Here is a 24,924-nt window from a genome sequence, read left to right as displayed (position 1 = left end):
TGCTGAACCACACGGGAGAGATGCGGAAGCTCCCTTGCCAGCCAAGTTATTAACACGGAGAGGGAGCCTGCCTTTCCCAATCTTTCCTTGTTATCTGTCAGAGCTGACGATGCCGTACAGAAAAAGATGAGCAAAATTAACAACAAGCAGCAGCAGACCCACTACTACAAGCAAATTCCCAGCACATACCTGATCCTGCTGCTGAACAAAAAAACAGGAAATCGGAGATGAAAAAAATAAGAGAAAGGAAAGGACACAACAGTTAAGAAAAAATTAAAACAACAATAATCAAGCAGTTAACCAGGTATAAGGATGTCTGTCACCAGAAGTCTAGGTGAAATGCCCTTCCGGTCACCTGTCAGCAACCTACCTTGTTCCTACTACTGCATGCACGTGGGGACCCTGAAAGCTACTCTCTCCTTCAAGGGTCAGACCACCCTGCCCCCAGAAGCCTGCTGGTGCACCATCCCCATGCCCCTAACACGCCACGGCAAAACACTGAGCAGCAGGTCCCCAGAAAACATGTTAGGAGGGGCTTTCCTTGCTCAGAAGCCAAGCCCACCACGCCTGCAAGGCCCTCACCTCAGACTGGGGATGAGCGGCCGGGAACAAGACACAGGGCTGCTCAAATCAGGGGCGTGTGTCCAAATATCTAATACACCCGGAGGGGTCAGGGATCCCCAGCCCAGGTCTCAGGGCAATCTGCCCCCAGGTGGCCGAATGCCAGGCTGGAAGGCTGGTTTGACAATGCAGGCATACCTCACTTTATTGAGCTTCACACATTTTACAAATTGAAGGTCTGTCGCAACCCTGCTTCAAGCAAGTCTATCGGCCCCCATTGTTCCAATAAATAGCATTTCCTCACCGCATGTTTCTGCGTCACATTTTGGTAATTCTCACAATATTTCAACTTTTTACTGCTATGACTCACTGAAGGCTTAGATGATGGTTAATGGTTTTTAGCAATGGAGTATTTTTTAATTAAGGTATGTACGTTGTTTCTTTAGACCTAATGCTACTGCACACGTAACAGACTACGGTGTGGTATACACATAACTTTTATATGACTGGGAAGCCAAAAAATTCGTTTGACTCACTTTATTGTGATATTCACTGTACTGCAGTGGTCTGAGACCAAACCTGCAGTATCTTTGAGGTAAGCCTGTGTTATTAAAAGCCCTGCCCTTTGACTCAGCAATTCCAGTCTTAGTTACCTATCTTAAGGGAAAAACCAGGAATGCGCATGTGTATCTACTTGTCCCTGAGGAGACCAAACTCAAGGACTGTAGGCCAGTCTCAACATAGTTAGGAAGTCAGCATGACAGAGAAAAAAAGGACAACTCGCCCCTCACCCACTGCAGATCAGACCTCAGGCGGCCAGTGCATCTTCCCCATGTAAGGATGCCTTCAGACCTCCCTGCCCTGTACAGTTTGCTGCGTGGATCGAGCTGGCTTCACTGTGCTTTCCGGATATTTTCTACCTCTAATAATGAAGGAACGCCCCTACCCCCTGGATGCATGAGAAGCAAGTGCAGGAGTTACGGGCTCCAGCAGCAGCTACAGCTAACACTGCTGCAGAGTGCAGGACCAGCTCTGGGAGGCGGATGCTCCCCCCTCAGAACTCAGGCTGGAAGACAGCAATCCTCAGGCCTGGCCTAGCTACAGAGCAGACTATCCCCAAGGGTCCCAGAATGAAAGCCAGATGCTAGAAATCTGACGGCCAGCCCACATATGCACCGGCAAACCAACCACCAGGAAGCCAGCAGGGCAGTCCCGGGGGTCAGGCTACTTCAGCCTTTCCCCTACCTGGGGAAGGCAAGGGGGAGGTACTGAGTTGCAGGTGGACAGTCTGCTGGTCAAAGAGGGCTCATTCTGGCCCAATTCAGTACTTAAAGGGAAACTAAACCATATAATTTTCAAAATCCTAGAAATCACAGTTTGAGACAAAGAAAAATGCTAACGAGGAGCTTCCCCTGCCACCTACCATATGCATCACCATTTGGATAGCAATTTCCGAATACTGGTTGATATAGTTCTTGCACTGGGGAGAGAGAAACAGACTGTTAGCGAAACTCACTGCTACAACAACACACCAAAACCCCACCCTTTCCAACAGTGTCAACAGGCGAGTATCAAGCAAGTTTCCAAGAGTGGAATCATCAATGCCTGCTCTGGGCAAGTCTCAATAAGATAAAAAATGGCAATCTGGTTACTCCATACCTTACAGGAAAACACGTGTGCAAAAGTGTTTTGAAAATGTTTTCCAAAGGCCCTTAGAGATGAGGTCCTCCAATCTCCTTTTATGGCCCATACTTTCCCCGAGGTCACACGGCAACTACTCAGTGGCAATTTAGAGTGAGTGTGGCTACAAGATACACTATGATGGATCCGAGATTACTTTTCAAATCCGTTCACACATTCTTGGACAGGATTATAAAGTTTAAATCCAGTATAATCCAGTTAAGCTATAATGATTTTCATAAAAATCTAGGTATTTCCTGCAGACCCTATCTGGTCATGACTGGGGAGCCTCTATACGTGAGGAAACAGGGTGATATGACAGCTCTCAGAGAGGTTAACCTGGGGAAGCCAACTGACACAGCAAATATACCAAGATACTTCAATGAGGCTAAAAGATACACAGGCTTTAAAGAAAGTTAACAGAAAGGAACCCTTAGCTCCCAGAGCGGACTTCTTACAGCTGGCCTCCCCACGTCCAGCCTTGCAGAGGTTCATTAGTGGTCGGGTACTAAATGGCATTTTGGTTTTAGACATCAATCTCATGAGTGTGGGTAATGGGAACACGGTCCAAGACATAAACCCCCCACGGGGCTAACGAAGAGTTTCTGAGCCTGGAGGACCAACATTCACCAAAGTAAGGAAGGCATCCCGGGTGAGCCTCTTACAAGCCAGGCGCGTGGCTTCCCCTGGGCAACCACCCTGCTGGCGGCGGGGACAGCACACCTAGAATTACGAATAGACAACAGTCGGGCCTTAGAACCGGAACAGGGTTCTAAGTGGTTCTACTGTTGTTTCTTAAAGTTGTGGTGACTGCGAGGAAAAAAAAAAAAAAAATGTTCACAAAAGTGGTCTCCTTCTCCTTCCACTATTTTGTCCCATGAGTTCTGTTACATATCCAAACTCAATTAACCAACCAGGTATTTAAGTACCCACCACATATCTGGCTGCTTTCTGGGAACTGGGAATTGCCTGAACATCTCTTCCTCAAAGCCCTCAGGCTGGAACTTGAAATGGCGCCCCAGGAAGTGAACTCTTCTTGCCTCCCCCACTGCTGTCTCCACAGCCCAGCCCCCTGGCCCAGAACGTCCTCCGATGCCTGAGGTAAGGCTCACCATGTCGGCCATGCCAGGCCCCAGGCGGTCGCACTCCTCCCTGGCGTGGTCCACCAAGGCCTCGACAAAGCTGGAGTTGGTCCTCACAGCAGTCTGCACGTCAGTCACCATCTGAATGCAGTCCTGGCAAACGTCCCCATCAGCCTAGAGACACAGGGGCAGTTGGTCTGTAAACACTGCATATTCCTAAAAACAGCTAAGAGTGTTCAGATTCCGACATGCTCGTAACTGCAGCACCAGGGGTGAGTCCCTGAAATGTTCCTAATGTGTTTTTACAGGCTCTAAAGGGACTGACAGGTTTAAAATCAAGTGGGCATTGATTATAGTAAAGCTTAACAGGAAGGGGGAACCATCTCTGCGTCTGTTAGATATCCCAGTTCTTCAGAACCTCCATGCACAACCATCTGAACGGTGGGTTGTGGAACTGCAGAATCAAGTAAAGGAATCAAGTAAAGGAATACGCACACGCCGTCCCCTTTCGTGTCACAGCTCAAACCCAACCAAAGACGGGGCACGGGGCCCTGGGCGGCCAGGCCCACTGCCTCACCTTGTGCTGGGGCTTGCTGTGGGGCCCGTCCTGAGGGTAGAGGAGGAGGGGCACGTTGGCCATGAAGGGAGCCACCACCTCAGCCATATCCAGGTCCGGGATCTGATTGGACTTGAGCTGGTTCTGGTGATTCAGCTCTGCCAGGTGCTTCTGAAGAGACTCACAGAGGTTGAGAGCGGAGCACACCTCCCCGGGATGGCTCTGGGGGGAAAGAGGCACAAGTAGAAATCCTCTCCCCAGAAGGAAACAGGCCACCTGGCGCCTTCGAATTCTCCCTTTCCTCATCTCCCGGCATGACTCACGTGCGCACGCCCAGCTAACAGGCACATCTCAAACCAAACCGCCCGACCTGCTTGGCCAGCCCCATGGCTCCATTATGACAAATGGTTCCACCACCGTCCTCCCGGGGGTGCCGGCCACAAACATGGAAGACATGCCTAACTCCTCCCCTCCACCAGCAAGTCCAGTCCGTTTATCCACTAAGACCACGTGCAGCTGTCCGCCTCCACTGTCCCCATCAGATCTCACACCTCACCGTCCTGCCAGCTTCCCCTCTTGCAACTCCCAATTGGTGGGACCCAGACCAGACCAACCCCTTTGAAAAGGGGTCATCTCACCTCTCCCCGTGAAACCCTCCAAGACCTCCCCACTGCACCAACAATCCTGAAACACAGCCTGAAAGGTCTTGCGTGATGTGACCCCTGCTTTCCTCACCAAAACCTTGGTCCCATCTCAGGACACTCCTGCCCCACTGGAGGTTTTTAGAGTCCTTCCAAATTCCACAAACCTGGCTCCTTGTTCCTTGCTGAAAACCCAACCTCTGGCACATGGTTTATGCGTAACAGATACTTACTGCATGAAAGTCAAGCATCCTTGTAGCTGACATGAGTTATCAAGTCAGCACCTATAACTGTTATACCAGTTTACATTCCTTCATTAATTCTATGAGTTCCCATTTCCCATACCCTCCCCAACCCTTGAACGTTACAAGCAGAGTGGTCTGCATTGCCAAAGCCATTCTGGACGAAAACTGTACAAAAGATCTGGTGACGAAATCTCAGTCTATGAACGGACTTTCCGTTTTAGTCACTGTAATCTGGTCTGGAACCTCCCCCGGGCCCCAGAGGTGCCTTGAAGGAAGAGTCTATCTATTCCCCATCACGTACCATTTGTCCTTTAATCATGTCCAGGATGACCGGGAGGTAGGAGTCGACGATCTCCTTGCAGGAGGCAGACATGTTCGGCTTGGGCAGCCAGTCGCAGGTCCTCTCCAAGTACACGAGGATCTCTTGCTAGAGAGGACAGAGGCAAGGGTCGGACCAGGATGGACTTCTTCTCCACAAACGGGCTGAAAGCAAGAGGCCCTCCACAACCCCAGAAACGTGAAGGCTAGAAACAGTGGCCCTCGGGGAAGAGGACCTGGGAGAGGGCTAGTGTGGAGCTGTGGCCCTGCCAGGTCAGGGAGGCAAAAAGCAGATGCGAGCAGTATTCAGAACGAAGATCCTCTGACCTGCGGTCTCACTGGCACAGGGAAGTCACCAAAAATGGACCTAAAGGTTAACGGCATATGATACGAAGTCCCGATCAACCTCGGGCATTTGACGCCTAGCCCAGGAGTCAGCAAACTAGGGCCCGCGGCCCGTTTTTGTACAGCCTGTGGGTAAGAATGGTTCTTACATTTTTAAAGGATGGGGGTGGGGGACGTTACATGACAGAAGCAGTCTGTGGCCCACAGGACAGTCATTTCCGACCTGAGCCTAGACCATTCCTCGCTGGACGCCCTCAGTCACGGCTCTGTACGGAACCGATGCACGTGGCCACACGGCCACCGCTCACACGCAGTCACACACCCTGGTGGCGGCTCACCTCAGTGGCGTTGTCTTTCAACATGTCACCGGCTGCAGTGATGACGTCTTTGCATATGTCGCAGGGAAGGGATTTCTAAGAGGAAGGAACACGAGGGAGAGAGCTCTGTATTCGTAGGACATAACTCACACGGCACACAGCTGAAAACTGCCATGGCCGTTTTCCTGTTTCATCTAACCATGGCCATCTCTGACACACGGGCACATCCTGGTCCCCCAACCTAGGTGAGAAGCAGTGGACACCGCGGGGGAGGCTTAGATGTGGCTGATCACGCTACGCTGTGCTTCTGCAGGATAGAAACCCTTTTCCTGTACCCTCTACACCCCTCAGCGCCTTGCTCAGTGCACACGGCACAGGCTACATTTCGCATTCATGCTCACAACAGCTCTGGGAAGAAACTGAGGCTCAAAAATCAGCTGGAACTCAGGGCAGCAGAAATCAGAGAAAATCGGTAACGTGACGGAACATCACAGAGTAAGAGGGTGCGGGCGGTGAAACAAGGCCCAGTCAGACCTCTGCGCACTCCCACCAGCACTGCTGCCGGCGCTCTGTCTGCCTTCCACCTCCTGGGCAGTGCTGTGTGCCAGTGAAGGCCGCACGTCACCACTGCAGAGCTCAGAGACATGACGCGAGTCTTCTAGACAAGCCTGGCAGCCCTACATGGCCCAGGACCACGGAAATTCTAGCCAGTCCTCAAAGCTCTTGGGGCGCTCCCTTCTTTATGTCAACCAATTTTCAACCCATGAAGAAGGAACTAACACATCTGGGTGAGATTAAGGAACACCTGTGAATTTAGCTGCATTTAGAGAAACCGCCTTGAACCTTCGGACCTGATCAGGCTAATACTGTGCATGCGGCCACTCAGGTTACATATGCCTTTTTTTCAGTATCGTAAACTTATGATATCGTGAATTTGTGCATGATGCCCGAGAGGTTCCGGTATCCACGAGACTGTCCTGTCAAGAGAGAAAGATCTAAACTGCCCGCCGTGATACATTAAACTTCAAAAGAGGAAGCAGTATTAAAAACAAGATCAGAAGCAAATTAGAAACCAAATCTGAAAGTAATTTTGGCCACAGAGAGTGGTTTAAGACAGTGAATTCAGAAAACTAAAAGAGCAGTGTTACTGAATTAATCCTTCTTCTCTTACTGAAGGAGTACTAGTGGCCAGCGACAAGTTTTAGACCTCAAGCTCCACGCAATCAAACCTGCCTTGTACCACAGGCTGAAGCACATCCCAGAGCAAACAAACAGCACTTCCTGTAGTCCCCTGGCCCAGCCAGCAGAGCTCGGGCGTCTCCTGAGGACTCAGGTTGCGTGGAGTGTGCACTTGAGGTCTGTCATCTTAAGAGTATCCCCCATATTAATGTGCTATATTTATCACTGTTTAGATGAAAAATCAGTGGCATCTTTTCCAGTCTGGCTATACTTGGAAATAAAATTTTAGATAGCTACCAAGCTCTAGGGTCTGAATCAGTGATCTGCCTGTTTAAAAGACAAAAATACCAAAAAAGGGGGGAAAGGATTTCAAAAGCTTAGCATCTACTTTGAGTGAGTGACCAAGGACAGAGCTGTACCCGTGTGCCCTGTCCTGGGAATGGGAGCTGCACCTGCCGGTCCCTTATGTGGGGTAGAGAGGTGGGAGCTGCATCTGGAGGGCAGCATGGGGCACGCGGTGGAGGACAGGCAGGACCTCCCCCTATCTGTGCCACCAGGACACTGGGCGGTCTTGGGGGAATGGAGCCTCCCCGCTCCAGCCCGCCACTCCTCCGCATGGGTACCCCCACCCACAAACAGGTCTCAGGTTCACCAGGAAGAACAAACAAAAGGAAGCAGGAGAGAGCGCTCCGTAAAGGGCAGCAGTTACAGAGGACACAGAGGCCCAGCCGTCGGAGGCACTCACCACGGCCGGCTTGTTCCAGACGGTCTGCAGGCAGTGCTGCACGGCCCCGCAGTCAGACGCCGTCTTCACGTTCTGGCACCACACGGCCGAGCCTCGGGTACATTCTCTCAGGCCCAGGACGGGGCTGGCGAGAGCTGCAAGCAGAATCAGTGTGAGGATGCGGCCCATTCCCACGTACCAGGCCCACCTCACTTGCTTCCCCAGCATCAGGGGCCTTGGCATTTTGCGGGACACTAGGCTGGCCCCTCACCAGCTGTATGAGACACGAGCCACAGAGCCAAGGAGCTGCGTTGTCACATCACATGTCACAGGGCTGAGAGGGACTAATCTACCTGGTTCACCGTTTTCCTCTCACACTATTTTTAAACAGTATCAGACAGATCAGTCCTTTTAATCTTTACCATCTTAAATTTCCATGAAGTAATGAAAAAAGTCACAAGAGGAAAGACTGGCAGGTTTAAAAATAGAAGATTTTAACTTCTGTAGAAATGAAAAATGGCCAAAGTTAAAAAAATTGTAATGAGGGCTTCCCTGGTGGCGCAGTGGTAGAGAGTCCGCCTGCCGATGCAGGGGACACGGGTTTGTGCCCCGGTCCGGGAAGATCCCACATGCAGCGGAGCGGCTGGGCCCATGAGCCATGGCCGCTAAGCCTGAGCGTCCGGAGCCTGTGCTCCACAGCGGGCGGGGCCGCAACAGTGAGAAGCCCACGTACAGAAAAAAAAAAAAAAATTGTAATGAGAACACAAAGAGTCATATCCTCATTACATAAAACAATGGCTTTTAATGTTGTTCTAGTAGAAGAGACCTTTTATAATCAACTGGGTGAGTTTCTGCACATAAACAAGTTTGCTAGCAAAAAACCAAAACTACATAGCCTGGATATCACAAAGTGTAGGTATGTCCATTCGAAACCAATTGCACACACAGAGTTTCATCTATGGTGTAACAAGGAAAGGACTCAGGCGGAAGTCACAACCACAGAAATGGGATTAGGGAAAAAAAAAAAAAACAGAAGAAAGGTTCAAGTCACCTGGAACCAAAGAAATGCAGGTTAAAGCAAGAAGGTACCATATTTTTAAAGTTAAAATAATAGCCAACGGAAAACAAAAACAAAATACCTTACCACCAAATAGTGATAAATTTGTGGAAAAAGATGCATTCTTATAAGGCTGACAGCAGTGTGACTAGTAAGTACTTCTCAAAGTATATTAATATATTTCAAGAACTGAGGGGAAAAAAATCCCTCTTCAAAAATCCACTTCTAATAAAACATTTTAGGGAAATCCAGTAATTCAAGAGGTAAAATACAATACGCCTAAGTGTGTATATATCTATATATATATATAAAGTCAAATTCACGACATTAAAAAAAAGGCAGATGTAACCTGAATGGTCAAAACTAGAGGGAAAAAACTAGTAATATTCTCACCAAAATATTATGCAGGGGCTTCCCTGGTGGCTCAGTGATTAAGAATCTGCCTGTCAATGCAGGAGACATGGGTTCGATCCCTAGTCTGGGAAGATCCCACATGCCATGGAGGATTTAAGCCCGTGTGCCACAACTACTGAGCCCGCACTCTAGAGCCCACAAGCCACAACTACTGAGCCTGTGTGCTGCAACTACTGAAACCCATGCCCCTAGAGCCCATGCTCCGCAGCAAGAGAAGCCACCGCAGTGAGAAGCGCGTGCACTGCAACGAAGGGTAGCCCCCGCTCGCCGCAACTAGAGGAAAGCCCATGCGCAGCAACAAGAACCAACACAGCCAAAACTAAATAAATAAATAAATTTATAAAAAAAAATATGCAGTTGCTAAATATACTTATAAAAATGATGTACGTCAAACAGAAAAATATTCAAGAATATGAAATTGGGGTTGTACAAAAATCAGAAAATAAAACAAGATGGTTGGCTAAATTACTTTTTTAAATTCCCCATGTCATGTTGCTTGTGTGTAATTTTAAAGAATATTTTATAAACTGCCCTGAGAGAACTATGGTATTCCTTGATTCTGGAACTAAAAACTGGGAAGAAAACTCTCACATTCACACCTCACTAGGAAGCAACAGATTACACTGGGCCACGTGCAGACGTATGACTGCACAGCAGCTATCACAGGAGGGTTGAAGTAACTTCTACTGTAAACAGAAAACATTTGGCTTGGGTCTGAGAAGAAAACCCCACAGCCACGTAGAAACAGATTTAGAACCGCAGGAGTCATGCTGCATGTTGCTTCACCTTGTAAACCAAGAGAGGACACAGTAATTCTATAGACATCTCGCTCGCTCTCGCTCTCGCTCGCTCTCGCTCGCTCTCGCTCGCTCTCACACACACATATCATGGGCTACAACACATGGAGGGCGACGCAGTGGTTGAGAGTCCGCCTGCCGATGCAGGGGACACGGGTTCGTGCCCCGGTCCGGGAAGATCCCACATGCCGCGGAGCGGCTGGGCCTGTGAGCCATGGCCGCTGAGCCTGCGCACCCGGAGCCTGTGCTCCGCAACGGGAGAGGCCACAACAGTGAGAGGCCCGTGTACCGCAAAAAAAAAAAACAAAAAAAACTAGAAGGAAGGAAAGGAAATACTGTTATTACTTTACTAGCTATTCAAGACTAGCTATAGTTCGACAAACTGTTCATGCAGACACGGAGTCACAGGTCCCCAGAAAGCTCAAGCCAGATGATCTGCGCCCCTTCAGACACCACCAAATGAATTCTTAATCTGCCCAGATTACAGCCTTCTCTGCCCTTTGGGGAGCAAAAAAAATCACAACCCACAACCAGTTCATGAACTCAACAGAACTGGCCACATTCCAAAAGCTGTTGGTTTGATCTGGTCTCTGTGGGTAAACATGTGCCCGATTCAAAACAGTACCACACTCCCCAGATGGTTAACCGTAACACAGCCAAGCTAGGCTGCGGCCTTCAGCCGTAGGTCCCGGGAGGTCAGACGGTAGCAGGAGTCCCATCACGAGGGTAAGGGCTCTGAGGAGTGAGGGGGTCACAGAGCCAGCCCCAGACCTGGCAGCTCCCACCAGCGCTTCCCACGCTCCTCTCAGGCACTGGCCTCCCAGTTCCCCTGAACAGTACCCACTAAGTACATCGCCTGCTTCTACATCTGAATTAGGAGCTCGAATTATGAACAGGAGGCTACAAAATGAGTCTCTAGGCAAAGGAACGTACAGAGATACACGGTGACGCCGGAAGGATGGACCTCGGCAGATAAAAGCAGGGCTCCCTGCACAAGGCCTGACCACCACTCTCCATCCTTACAAATACTCAGTCTAGGGATTTTCTCCAAACTTCCAGCCAGGAACCGGCTTTAACTGACCAAAATCTATCAGGTTTCCCCGAACACAATGCACTATCACAGGCCCAAGTTGCAAGAATACTTTGTAACTTGTTTACTCCCCCTAGGAACTTGAAATAGTAATCACCTGCTATAAAGACTTGTTACTTGTTTTGGCCAGGCTATTCTGGACTAAAAAAGGAGCCCCTTCTATCTGAAATTGGTCCAGCTACTGCAGAACCCAAGGTCATTTCCCAGCCCTAACAGCTGCTGAATGGTAACAAGCCCCCACCTCAGAACTAGAGGTAAAATATATGCCTGGTGGCCAATCTGGCAGACCTGAGAGGCCACCCAATCCAAGCCTAAAACGGACTTCAGGGACACTAAGAAACGAAAACTGAAGTCCCAGCTCCCAGAAACTCAGTTCTCACCAAGACCTCCCCATTTACCTCCAAACTAAAGCCAAATTTATAAAGGCGCATGTTATTAAAATGGTCTGTGGTGCGATTTCCTAAGATGACCCGAAACAACTGCGTGTCCTCAGGGCTGGTAATGAGACTGAAACAAGCCTGGTGATGCCAAGTGCGTGACCTGCTGAGAGGTTCAGGGGCTTATTTCGGGAGCCGGTCTCCTGAGAGGGAATCAAACAGTGGGTCAGAACACGTTTGGAACATAGATCCCTTCCTCAGAAAACGTACTAATACACAACACCCTCACACCACTTCAGGGGGTTCTCAACACCTGTCCAGGGACTCCAGCTGGGGACTGAAAGCTCTCGGGGTAAGCATGGTTTTTCTCCACAGAAGCGGGAAAACAACTAAGATGAAGACGCAATTATCAACTCCATTGACCGCGACAAGCAGTGCTTTCAGGTGGGAGGGACAGACACAGGAGTAATGGTGCTGCGTTAGCAGAAACACGGAGCTGCAAGGAGAATGCCCAACTGTTCCGGGGAGCCGGAGGTGGCTTCTTCAAAATGAAAATTGAACTGGCACCTGAAAGAGGGCAGCTGAAAGACTGGTGGGGCGGGGCGGGGGGAGGGGGATTCCGGAACATTCTGAGGGAGAGCAGTGATCTTTGCTGAAGGGAAAGAACACTTTTGTCTTTTCAGGAGCGGGGCTCCAGCAGACCTCAGGCCCACTGGGAAAGGCCCCACCAGGCACTCATCCCTTGTGATGAGTGTCGCCCATGGTCCATGCTGTGGGCGACAGCTCGTGTTAGTGTCACCCAGTTGTGATGTGGCAGAAACGAGGGGGAGGTGGGGAGATCCAGATGATGGGCACCTAAATGGAGTGGAAGGCTCATCCCAAAAAGGCTGAGCAGGGAGCAGGGACAGCAAGGGCTGAAGACGACAGCTGGGAAAATGAAACTCTCCGGGTTAAATTTAAATGTGAAGTCTGTTGGGCTGAAAGAAAAAGCAGGGCAGCAAAAGCCAACAGCACAAGGACAGAGGTGGGGCTCAGAAGCTGCGGCGTGAGTGGACACAGGCAGGCAGAGCACACCTGCGCACCCTGCTTCCCGTGGGACAGTGACAAGCGCAGGTCAGAAGGCGAGGCCCTTAGGAGACTGCAGGTGTTTAGCTGGGAGAGAGAAGGTTTCCGGGATAAGCACAGTTATCTTCACCAGTGAAGGACACCTTCCACCTCTGACATGGGGGTGGATCTGCTCTGGGTGGTGGCTTCCGATCCCAGACCTCAGAGCGGTTGGGTAGAGGTGAAGGGAAGCAGACCACAGCTCAAGGTAAGGAACATACTTAACACCCACAGGCTATAAAAGGGGAATCGCAGACTTCCCTGGTGGTCCAGTGGTTAAGACCCCACGTTCCCACTGCAGGGGACGCGGGGTTTGATCCCTGGTAGGGAATTAGGGTCCCACATGCCACACGGCACAGCCAGAAGAAAGAAAAAAATAAAGGAAACCTGTGAGAGATTAAGCAGGTTCTAACTAATAAGTGCAGAGTCTCAACTTGAAGTCAGAGTTCTCACTCTGAAGCCTGAACTGTCCTCTAACCATTAAACTGATGCTTAAAAACAAAAAAAAAAAACAAAAAAAAAGGGAATGAGTGGGCTTGTTATGTGATGACCTCTACAAGAGTGGGAGGAACCAAGCAGAAACGAAATGCCCAACCTAGACGGATTCTGTGTCAGAGGGATCCCGAGTGGTGAGCGGGGCTAGAAGACCTCTAGGGGCTACAAAAGCCTTCACTGTTACAACAATAATGAGGCAAATGACATTTTCAGTATTCACACATAACCAATATTAAAATTACCCTAACCTACGTTCTTATGAGTTATTTCTCAAAACATCTTCCCAGCAAAGCTTTCATCTCTATTTTCATCTTCCCACACTGCCCCCAAAAACCAACTTCCTTCCCTGAGGCAACAGGCTGAACTCTAAGACAGTTCTTAGAACGTCTGCCTGACACCCTGGAGATTTCTGATTAAATCTGTCCTATTAAGAAGGATCACTGCTCAGGGCAAGGCGAGCACTACACTTCTCAGTTCAAGGGCCTGGCATTCGAGCCCTCAGCGACAAATGCTGGCGGGCTGGAGTCAGAGAAATGACCACTTCAGAGACACTAAAACCCCACAACCAAGTTTCATTTTATGAGGACAGGGTTTCAGGTTTGTCTTTTGTTTTTTTAAGACTTCAGTGGTTATTTCCTTAGGAAAGGGGTGGGGGCTCTGTTCCCTTCTTACTCCTAGGCTTAGAAGAAAATAAGCAGATGTGCTCTAAACCACTCCACATGTAGGTCACTTATCGAAGACAGGCTGTAGTGGAATTTTACTGTCTTGAGAACAGCTGCCACGAGCTGGATCAGTCACGGGCTTGGGCCGCTCTAGACTCTGACCAAAAGTCCTCAGTGAGCCTGGGAGGGAGGGAAGGAGGGAGAGCTCCCCACAGCCGCGTGCGTTTTAGCTGCTCTTACGATGACTTCGTAAGTGAGAAGGAGCTAAACCCCAAGTTCAGAGCGAGGCTTCTAAGGCAACTTACCCACCATCTAACAAGTTAAAGGTTTTTCAAACACGGTATACTGAAAAGAAATAAGATCTGCCTGCAAGTCCTGTCCAAATGACCCTAAACACATCGCCATCCTTCTCAGCTTGTTTTCCATCTGTAAAATGAGGATGAAGCCATTGATCACTGGATTGTTTTGAGAAAAGAGACGACGTAACTATGCACTTTCAACGGCCAGAGTATTAGTCTCTCAACCATCATCTATCTCTCTGGTATCTTAATTTACCCACATTATCTTGACTCCCCTACCAGACTGCCTCTGAAATCAGACAGTGAAGGTTCAGATCATGGCTCTACCACTTCTAGTCATGTGACCTTCAGACTTTGGTCTTCCAATCTGCAAAATGGGCCTATTACTAGTACCTACTCCAAGGGATTTGTAAAAATTAACCGACTCTAAAACACAGCGCAGTGCTGGCATGCCACAGAAGTCCAGTGAGCACTATTATTATCCACAGCTGCAACTGGAAGACCTTTTTCACATCTACTATCTTGCCCAGAACAGGTGTTCCACAAACAGCTGAATCAAGGATGTTCTATTTGCTTTCTCTACATTTAATCAGGTCATTAACTGGCAGCTCAAAGACCTAGAGAGCTGTTTCCCAGCAACCTCAGAAGTTGCTGGTTGCTAAATTCAAGACCCAGAAATCACAAGGAGAGTGAAGCACAGGCCCCACTGTAATGAGCCCAGGAGTCGATCCTGTGTAGCTAGGAGCTAAACAAGAAGCCCTGCGTGGGCAAAAATGAGAGGCGCCCAGCGAAGCACCAGTACCACCACCAGTGAAAAGCTTTCAGTAATTCACGTCATTGGAGCTACAGGCTGACTGGCCCTCCAATCCCAAGAAAGGTGCCACTGTTGAAAATATTTTTGGAACCCACTTTTTAGAAAAGCCCCCTCAAAAACCTCTCCTTCTCTGGAAGGGCACAGAGGCAGTATGGCAACATGATCACTGCCCTGAGTGTTGGGGGTAGACAGACCTGACGAAATTCCTGCTCTGCTGTCTACTAAAGCCAAGCCTCAGACAACTTACTAACGCCACAATTATCTGCAAAATATGGAAAATAAGAGTGCCCTTGGGGCTTCCCTGGTGGCTCAGTGGTTAAGAATACGCCTGCCAACGCAGGGGACACGGGTTCGAGCCCTGGTCTGGGAAGATCCCACATGCCGCGGAGCAACTAAGCCCATGGGCCATGGCTACTGAGCCTGCACTCTAGAGCCCGTGGGCCACAGCTACTGAAGCCCGCGCACCTAGAGCCCATGGTCCGCAACAAGAGAAGCCGCTGCAATGAGAAGCCCGCGCACCGCAACGAAGAGTAGCCCCCGCTCAACACTAGAGAAAACCCGCGCAGCAACGAAGACCCAACGCAGCCATAAATTAATTAATTAATTAATTAACTTCCTTTAAAAAAAGAGTGCCCTCTTCTCGGGAATTCTGTGAAGATTAATAAGAAGGCACAGAAAGCACTGAGAGTGCCTGGTACTTATGACGCTCAGTTAATTGTACACTGGCTTGTTAATGGTGGACTCGAGGGAAAGGATGACAAAGGGAGGTGTTCACATTCTAATTTTTGTATACTAGCATAAATTAATTTTTTCTCATGTTACTTTTAAAATCAGAAAAAATAGTTAAACCTTACAACCTGCTTTAGGGAACAATTATCGCCCAGTGTGGCACAGACCACAAGTTGCTCCCTATATCTATTCTCCACTCCTTTCAAAGGGACAGAACCACAAATTCTTAGCTACACACATGGCTGCCAAAATTTAAAACCACATTTCCCAGTCCTCCTTGTAGCAGGGTCTGGCCATGAAACCACATTCTGGCTGATGGGATGTTAGTAGACATTATTGCACTTTTAAAGACAAGTGATGGCTGGAACTTTGGCAGCCATGATGGGCCATGAAGAAAGGGCCTAGACCTCAATGATGCAGAGCACTGAGCTAGAAGAGCCTGGGTCTCCAAATTCTTTTGGAAGTAGAACCACTATGCTAGCCCTAGACTGCCTGGCTCCTGAACTCGCTATGATAGATGGGAACAGTTCAATCATAATTAAGGCACCATTATTCTAGGTCTCTGTTGTCTGCAGTCAAACCTAAGCCTAACTATAATACCAGCTTAATCATCTACCTCACTCACCAAAATCGTCTCCAAATGACGAGTCTTTACTAAGGCCTACCTCCACTGCGATATTTAAAAGTCCATGTACACCATATAATTAACAAAGATTTTCAAAAACCACCTCAGAATGAAAGGGATAATCATTCCTAGAATGTGTGTTTTATGCCCCATTTGTTAAAACAATCAGTCTTATTATTTTAGCCATATAAAATCTTTTTTATTCCTTTTAAATATTTCAGTTAACATATGCTAAATACCGTTCGAGTCTAATTATCAAAGAAAAAAAGGGGGTAACAGAAAATGCAAGCAGCCTCCCAATCTCAACAATCAGAGTACACATTCCACAGGGCAGTGGATCTGCTGCCTGGGTAATGCATTGCCATGGCAACAAGCCGGTTGCTAGGAAACCAAGAGAGAGGAACCCCAGGAGAGGCAGTATCTACCTCAGGTCCCCCGCATTCAGACATTTCTCAGGAGAATTTGTGCACTTAGATTCCCTAAGAGCAGGAGATAACACAATGCACTCAACACTGACTACTCGATGAAACAGCTGGTGTCACAAATACCTTCGATGACAAAGAGCACTTGTCCCTTCTTTAGAGGATCTTGCCTTTGGAAAACATTCTGCAGAGCAGAATAAAAATACTGCCCATTTAATCATTCTGAATGGCATACGCTTAGAGGCAGCCTGCCTTGATCTGGAGGAAGTAAGGTCCAAATAGTCCTCTTATCACAGAAGGAATCTGTGGCAATAAAGCTTTCAAGCTGCTAGGCTGACATCCCATCACCTCTGGCTCAGATAAGCTATTATTTCTGTTACTTAAGACAAAGGTTCTTTCTTCCCTGCTTCTCCTCTCGCACTGCCCCCTTGCTTTTTAATTTTCCTCACAAGCCAGATCATTCTAGGACAAGAAATCAATCCACATGAAGAAAGCAACAGAATCCTCAGGTACGCTGCCTTGTGTGATAACACACACTGAGGGGCAAGGCTGTGTGATCTTCTTAGATTGTAAAAGAACGATTCAATTTGGCATAATTGATTTTGGGAAGAGAAATTCCTATCTAGTTCATTCAAGAGCACTCCCGGGCTTCCCTGGTGGCGTAGTGGTTGAGAGTGCGCCTGCCGATGCAGGGGACACGGGTTCGTGCCCCACTCTGGGAAGATCCCACATGCCGCGGAGCGGCTGGGCCCGTGTGCCATGGCCACTGAGCCTGCACGTCCGGAGCCTGTGCTCTGCAACGGGAGAGGCCACAACAGTGAGAGGCCCACGTACAGCAAAAATATATATATATATAATAATAATAATAATAACAGGCTTGTAAGGCAACTGTAATCCAATAAAAATTAATTTTAGGGCTTCCCTGGTGGCGCAGTGGTTGAGAGTCCACCTGCCGATGCAGGGGACGCGGGTTCGTGCCCCGGTCCGGGAAGTTCCCACATGCCACGGAGCGGCTGGGCCCGTGGGCCGTGGCCGCTGAGCCTGCGCGTCCGGAGCCTGTGGTCCGCAACGGGAGAGGCCACAACAGTGAGAGGCCCGTGTATCGCAAAAAAAAAAAAAAAATTAATTTTAAAAAATAATTTTAAAAAATTTAAAAATAATAACAGGCTTTTTTTTCCTGATTACCAAACCACGTATGTTCACTGCCTACAATTAAGAAAATTCAGGAAAGCACAAAGACGGAAGGAAAAGTCATACTCAGAGGGGCCCAGAAGGAGCTGTGACCAGCACCCACCCTCATGGGCCCTCTTCCACCCCTACCTGGAGTCACAGCCTTGAGGAAGTTCACTGCCAGCCAGAGCCCTCAGCTGCCTGGTCACATGCTCTGGTAGGAAGCCCAACCACAGGCTCATGCCTCCATAGAACCACCTGGGTGGCTGAGAAGGCCTGGGGTCATATGCTTAGCCACAGATATGGGACCAAAGTCTCCAAACCAAATGTCATCACTTTCAGAAAATGAGTGACAATCAAAACTCCCTTCCTCCTTGGTTCCTGGCCTCAGGCCATGAGCAAAGGCCACAGTGGAGCCCTGCAGTACAGGGCTGAGACCCTGACCCTGAGGTACCAACACCAGTTAAGATAGAATTTTCAGGGCTTCCGTGGTGGTGCAGTGGTTGAGAGTCCACCTGCCGATACAGGGGACATGGGTTCGTACCCCGGTCCGGGAAGATCCCACGTGCCGCGGAGCGGCTGGGCCTGTGAGCCATGGCTGCTGAGCCTGCACGTCCGGAGCCTGTGCTCCGCAACGGGAGAGGCCACAGCAGTGAGAGGCCCGCGTACCGCAAAAAAAAAAAAGAATCCACCTGCCAATGCAGGGGACACAGGTTTAGATCCATGGTCCGGGAAGATCCCACATGCCGTGGAGCAACTAAGCCCGTGTGCCACAACTGCTGAGCCTGCGCTATAGAGCCCGCGTGCCACAGCTACTGAGCCCGCATGCCACAACTACGCAAGCCCGTGTGCCTAGAGACCGTGCTCCGCAACAAGAGGAGCCACTGCAATGAGAAGCCCGCGCACTGCAACGAAGAGTATCCCCCACTTGCCGCAACTAGAGAAAGTCTGCACGCAGCCACGAAGACCCAAAAATAAAATAAATAAATATATATTTAAAGAAAGAGCACTCTAGTCCTAACACAACACTGTAAATCAACTATAATCCAATAAAAAATATTAACTAAAAAAAGAAAAAAGGAGCACTCCAGTCCAATATAAACTCCTGTCAGCAAAGCTCTTCTTCCAAAGTGTCAACCTACCAGGTGATGATCAGACATAAACTTAAATCACCTTAGATAATATTACTCGACAACTGGACCATGAAGAAGCCCCTGACAGAAATGCCCAAGGTCCAGCCAGGTGACTGGGTACAGGCAGAGGTCAAAGGCACATCTGTATGGTTCTACACTCGGCCCAGGGTACAGCCCAGAAATCAATTCAGCCAGCCAGCCAGCCAGCAGCCGGCCCAGGCTCTATCCCATCCCTGCTAACCGGCTGGGTGGTCTCTGCACCCTTGAAGAAGACAATAATATGCATTTAAAAAAAAAAAGATTTCATGCAAACCCACTAATAAGGAAATTCAGTGTTCTGGGCTCATCGCACATGACTGTTTATTAAGTAAAAAGTTTCAGATACATGCAAGTGTGTCTACTATACATGTCACTTTTGAGTACTTAATACTTAAAAGGAATACCACCTTCATTGGAAATGCTGAAATCTAAAATTCAGACCACAGCATGGATTAGGGCAGGATATTAGAATGTCCCCAGCATTCTGATTTAGTTGCTCTCACCTGAGAGGGCTGCTATGAGGATAAAATGTTAAGCAAAAAGCACTCAGAACAGTGCTGGGCACACAATGAACTCTCAGGGAGTGTCACCTACTATGATGTCTGTAGATCCTGCAAATCAGCTACACTGGTAGTTCACACTCAAAGCGTGGTCCACAGAACACTGAGGGTCTCAGAGATTCTTTTAGGGGATCCATGAAGTCAAAATTCTCATAATAGTAATATGAAGATGTTAGTTGCCCTTTTCACTCATTCACTCAAAAATGAGCAGTGGAATTTTTCTGGAAGCATATGACATGTGACAGTGCAAAAGACTGAATGCAGAGGCAGCTGAAAATCCAGCCAGGTGTTAAAAAGATTGCAAAAATGTAAAATAAGTTGTTCTTCTCACTAAATAGGTTTAGGTTTAGGAAAACAGCTATTTTTCATTATAATCACAATACGTTAACATGTAACGGATTTATTTTTTTAAGGATTATTTTTAAAATTTTGTCAGCTTCATTTATAAGATGGTAAATATCACAGATATAACCCAGATTAACAAAAGCTCTTTGGGGTCTCTCAATGACTCAGGAGTATACAGGGATCCTGAGACCAAAAAGTTTGAGAACCACTGGGTTAAACATTTAAAAACAACTAAGTTCTGGAACTAAAAAGAGGGGAAACAACTCCTCAGATTATAGCTGGTTCCCTTTTCAGATTTACCTCAAATCAGGGCCACCAGGGGTATCTTAGTTATGTCAGGGTCCTGTGTCCCTAACCCCTACATAAAATCCTCTCCAAAAGGCTCGGGGTTGGGGTGGGGGGGACTGGCTCTAACCTGGACACGAACTATTATTAAAAGCGAACACTTCACTTGAGTCCAAAGTCACTCTTGATTTGCAAACTCCTAAACACAATTTCGTAAAATTCGTTTCAGTTAATAAAAGAAAATGCTTTGTTTAATCGTGATAAAGATCTGGCACTACCAGCATTTAAGTTTCATGCACACCGACCCACCAGCAGTTACTGAGCTTAAGTCCTCTTGCTACAGCTCACACCACGGTTCAGCAGGACTGAGCACCTATTACAGGCCAAACACTGTTGTACGTGCTGCAGATCCAGTCAGTGACCGCGACAACAAATAAAAACACATCATATGGGGCTTCCCTGGTGGCACAGTGGTTGAGAGTCCACCTGCCGACGCAGGGGACGCGGGTTCGTGCCCCGGTCCAGGAAGATCCCACATGCCACGGAGCGGCGGGGCCCATGAGCCATGGCCGCTGGGCCTGCGCGTCCGGAGCCTGTGCTCCGCAACGGGAGAGGCCGCAACAGTGAGAGGCCCGCGTACCGCAAAAAAAAAAAAAAAAAAAAAAACACATCATATGATGCCCGGCAGTGCCAAGTGCTACGAAGAAAAATGAAGCCAAGGAAGAGCAAGACATGGACATTTCAGACAGAGCAGGGCGCAACTCTGGTAAGGCAACACCTGGGCAGAGAGTAAACTACATGATTACCTGGAAAGGAAGATGACCCAAATAGGTAGAACACAAAATGGGCAACAGTAAGTAAGCAGCCCTGACCTGATGGGAGAGGAAGAACTCTGAACAGCAGCCGAGGGCCAGATGACATGACCTTGCAGAATAAACTTTAGGTTTTACTCCTAGTGAGACAGGAAGAGCCACATGACCCTCTGGCATCAGTGCCTGCACATGGAGACAGCATTCCAGCACAGCTGTTAAAGGAGTTGTTTTTTTTTTTACTATAATAAGTGACGCCACTAATACTGGCCAAAAGAACTTTCTATAACATCTCCTTCAATCTTATTTATGTAGTTTCCTGTCATGTAAAGAATTTCTTTTCAAAAGCAGTATCTATCCAAATGTGGCCAGAATTTAATTTTAAAATTTGGAAGTGTCATTAGAATCCATCTCACTTTTTCTGTGACACAGATGTCCATCAACAGGTTTAACTAAATTGACACATCCATACAATAAAATACTCTGCAGCTATTTTTTTTAACAGCTGGGAGGTAGAAGGTGATTAAGAAGATAGGACAACTTAAGTGCAATGTGGTACTCTGGATCCACTCCTGGAACAGAAACAAGAGATTACTAGGAAAATTGGTAAAATCCAAATATAGTGTGCAGTCTAGTGAACAGTAAGGTTAATTTCTTACTTTTGACAAATGTACAGCGGTTATATAAGATGTTAACAGTAAGGGAAGTTTGGGTGCAGGGTATATAGAAACTCGCTGTACTAGCTTTGCAACTTGCCTGTAAATCTAAGATTATTCCAAAATTTATGTTTTTTTAGAAAGGCAGTAGTATAGATCTATCTGTATTAGCATGAAATAACCTCTAAAGATACAAATAAAAGGAGAAATGCAAATGAAAACCACCTCACCCTTTTATCATGGCAAAATTTCAAGTTTGACATCACATGTTAATACTGCAACTAAAAACCGCATATTCTGTGGGAACAGAAATTCCTAAAATCACTTTAGAGAGTAATTCAGCAATTTCTAATTAAGGTGAAAACAGATGTACTCCACAACTCAGCAATTCTGTTCCTAGGTATATCCTCTAAGGAAATGTCTGTTCATGTGCACCAGAGTATTTACAGAAGCAGTTTGTAACAGAACAATAAAACAACTGGAAATAATCTAAATGTCTATCAACAGAATGGAGAATAAGTATGATATAAATGTAATACTGTACTGCAGTGAAAATGAATGAAACAGATCTAAACATTTTCAAAATGAATGAACCTCACTAGCAAAATAAAAAAAAAAGTTACTAACCCAAGAATCTATATTATTCATTAAATGTTTAAAATATCCAAAACAGGACTTCCCTGGTGGTCTAGTGGTTAAGACTGTCGCTTCCACCGCAGGGGGCCGAGGTTCAACCCCTGGTCGGGGAAGTTCCGCATGCCGCGCAGTGCGGCCAAAAAGGTTAAAAAAAAAAAAATCCAGAACAATACTACACATACTGCTGAAGATCACACATATATGTATGAAAGTATAAAGACAGACCTGCAGGGGGATGATAAACACCAGGCCAGGAAGGTGGTTATCTATGGAAGGCAGCAGGTTGTTCTACATCTTAACTAGAGTGTTATATACATAGGTGTTCATTATCATTACTCTTCCACTTTTCCGAATGTCTAGAATGTTCCACAATTTTAAAAAAGAGCAAGGAGCGAAACAGTGTAATATGTGTTTGTGTTAAAAAGAAAAACAGAAGGGGAAATCATACACACAGCCACCTATAGGTAGCTCCGGAAGGCTCCTAAAGGAGCTGGTACCAGGCTGCCTCTGGGAAAGGCCCAGGGGACAGTGGTGGGAGGGAAACATACTTTTTACTCTATGCACTATTACACCGATGGAACTTGTTTACTGTGTGCAGTTATTATCTGAACAGTTCACCGCTATTGAGGGATGGGGAAACCAGACTGGGGCGGGGAGTGGAGAACAGACTTACCCCAGGTACCATGGTTAGGGACAACCAGCCCAGAATCTGAGTAGTCAGGTTACCAGGAACCAGCCCTGATGTGCTGGGCTGTTCTGTTAAAAACTGATGTATAAACCAAGAGTTTGGCTGCCTAGCCAAATTCTTTCCCACCTCCCTCCTAATGGCTGACTACCTACCCTAGTTTGTTTTCTGATCTGGTAATTATGTCCAACATAACATATTTACAAGTCAATTTAATTTTGTTTGTTGTTAAATTTACAACATCCCATGAAATGAAAGAAGGCAGGAGACATCACAAAATCAAGGGCAGAGACTGATTTTGTCCTTGTGCTGGTGGGACAAGGACATTAACAAACACAGTATTGTTTTTTTGTGGTTTAACAACAAACCCTATAGTACTTATTTACCTATGCCTTGTCGTACAGTAAGTTATTAAAGCATCATATTATTAATCCCATACATTGTACAGATGAGGAAGCACAGTTGAAGAAAATTGCCCAAGGTCAGTCAATGATGTGATAAAGTTAAACTTCTACAGTATCATCTCACTCCCATCATAAAGAATTATAAATTCTGCAAGAAAACATGGAATTTTGACAGGTTATTTTTCAGTGCATAGACCATTACCCAAGGCCATAATTCAGGTTATTTTCTGGAACTTCACGGAACAAAAGTAAAGCAATGAGTGCTTTCGCCAACAGTCAAACTGTTCATCCCAATCACTGTATTTACCATCAGTTTTAAAATGATTTAAAAAAAAAACAAAAAACAAAACAGGCAGGGCAGGAAAATCCAGACCCTCCTTCCAGGAGGCAGAAGCAAATAACTGGTGGCGGAAGCAAGGCTTAGAGGACCTAGAATGCCCATGCTAGAAGACCGCTTCCAGAAGCTGCAGTGCACACTTGCCCAAGTGGCACGGCCTTGGCCCTGAGAGCTTCCCGTGCCTTATTAGGTACTTTCCCCAGCCAGCAACACCCTGTCGCCCTTCCTCATCCCCATTCAGTTAAGCCACAGCCCAGCCATTCCAGCTTCAGAGCCCAAGAAAATGGAGAAGCAAGTTCTCCTTCCCCATCTAGAAAAATCCTGACCACCTGATCTAATACGCTTCAGCTGTCGTAGGAGGTACTGGATACACCTTGTTAAATGCAATTAAACCACTTACCAAATCCTTGTTATTTTCAGAGTAAAGTTGATTATTGGCTAAAAATTGATAAACAGGGGAATTATCCAAATTCCTGGCAGGTGAGAACTGGAGTTGTTGACATTCAGCAGGCTGTGCTATACGTTCATGTCTTGCATCTTAATAAAAATAAGCTATCAAATGAGTATATATATTTGTACATAACACATTCTAGCATCCCTAGAGAGCTACCTGCCTCCGTGGGGGGTAAACACTATTCAGCTGGTTAGCCTCTACACAGGTGGCAGTAACAGGGGCAGCTAAGTTTCAGGGAAGAGGTACCATATCCCAGGCACCAAGCCACTTGTTTTATACTGACCACCTCATTAACACTGGGCCTGCCTTTTTCCACTAGAGGAATCACCCAACAGTATGTCCTTACTATATGATCCCATTTATAAAAAGCTCAAAAGCAGTAATGAGGTTCTTACATTTACAGTGCTAGAAGCTAACAAAGCGGTTTCCTTTGGGGCAAGTTAGAGAGGGTGCGAGGATGGGGAGGCACGGGGGCTTCTGGATGCTCCTCCTTTACCTTGGGGGCTGCTTACAGTGGGCTCGTTCACTCTGCAGGAACACCTCAATCTGTACACTTAACAGGTGCGTGTTTTCTGTATGTAAATTACAGCCCCATAAGTTTGTAAAGTTAAGCGCTTGGTGTTGATGGAAGGATAAAGAGCAAGCACTGTCAGAAGTCCTGGTTCTGATTCTGACTTCCCCCGTAAATGGCCTACGATTTGGGGGAGTCATTTCTGGGGGGGCCTCAGTGTCTTCACTCCTAAGAGGTTAGAGGAGATCCTCTCCAATTCTCTCAGTACACCACCACTGCCATTTCTTTTCCAGGTGGAGAAAAAGGAGGGGCAACTGGATGAGTAGGAAAATAACTCAAGAGCAAAAGTCTCTACCGCCAGGACATC

The 24,924-nt window shown here is 47.3% G+C and overlaps 1 protein-coding gene across 2 annotated transcripts in view; it reads right to left on the bottom strand.

The window, feature by feature from the left end:
* PSAP (prosaposin) overlaps window positions 1–24,924 on the bottom strand; it is a 34,006-nt gene that overhangs the window by 7,142 nt on the left and 1,940 nt on the right. For both annotated transcript variants that reach the window (XM_082855093.1, XM_082855094.1), the window contains exons 2-7: window positions 7,670–7,803; window positions 5,767–5,841; window positions 5,067–5,192; window positions 3,901–4,101; window positions 3,354–3,497; window positions 1,985–2,041 (exon numbers count right to left, since the gene is read on the bottom strand). In XM_082855093.1, coding sequence (XP_082711219.1) covers window positions 1,985–2,041; window positions 3,354–3,497; window positions 3,901–4,101; window positions 5,067–5,192; window positions 5,767–5,841; window positions 7,670–7,803 — 737 coding nt within the window. The remainder of the gene's footprint in view (window positions 1–1,984; window positions 2,042–3,353; window positions 3,498–3,900; window positions 4,102–5,066; window positions 5,193–5,766; window positions 5,842–7,669; window positions 7,804–24,924) is intronic.

The sequence above is a fragment of the Leucopleurus acutus genome, assembly GCF_964270905.1.
Source record: "Leucopleurus acutus genome assembly, chromosome: 14".
Lineage (NCBI taxonomy): Eukaryota > Metazoa > Chordata > Mammalia > Artiodactyla > Delphinidae > Leucopleurus > Leucopleurus acutus.
This window is presented reverse-complemented; position numbering and strand designations above follow the sequence as displayed.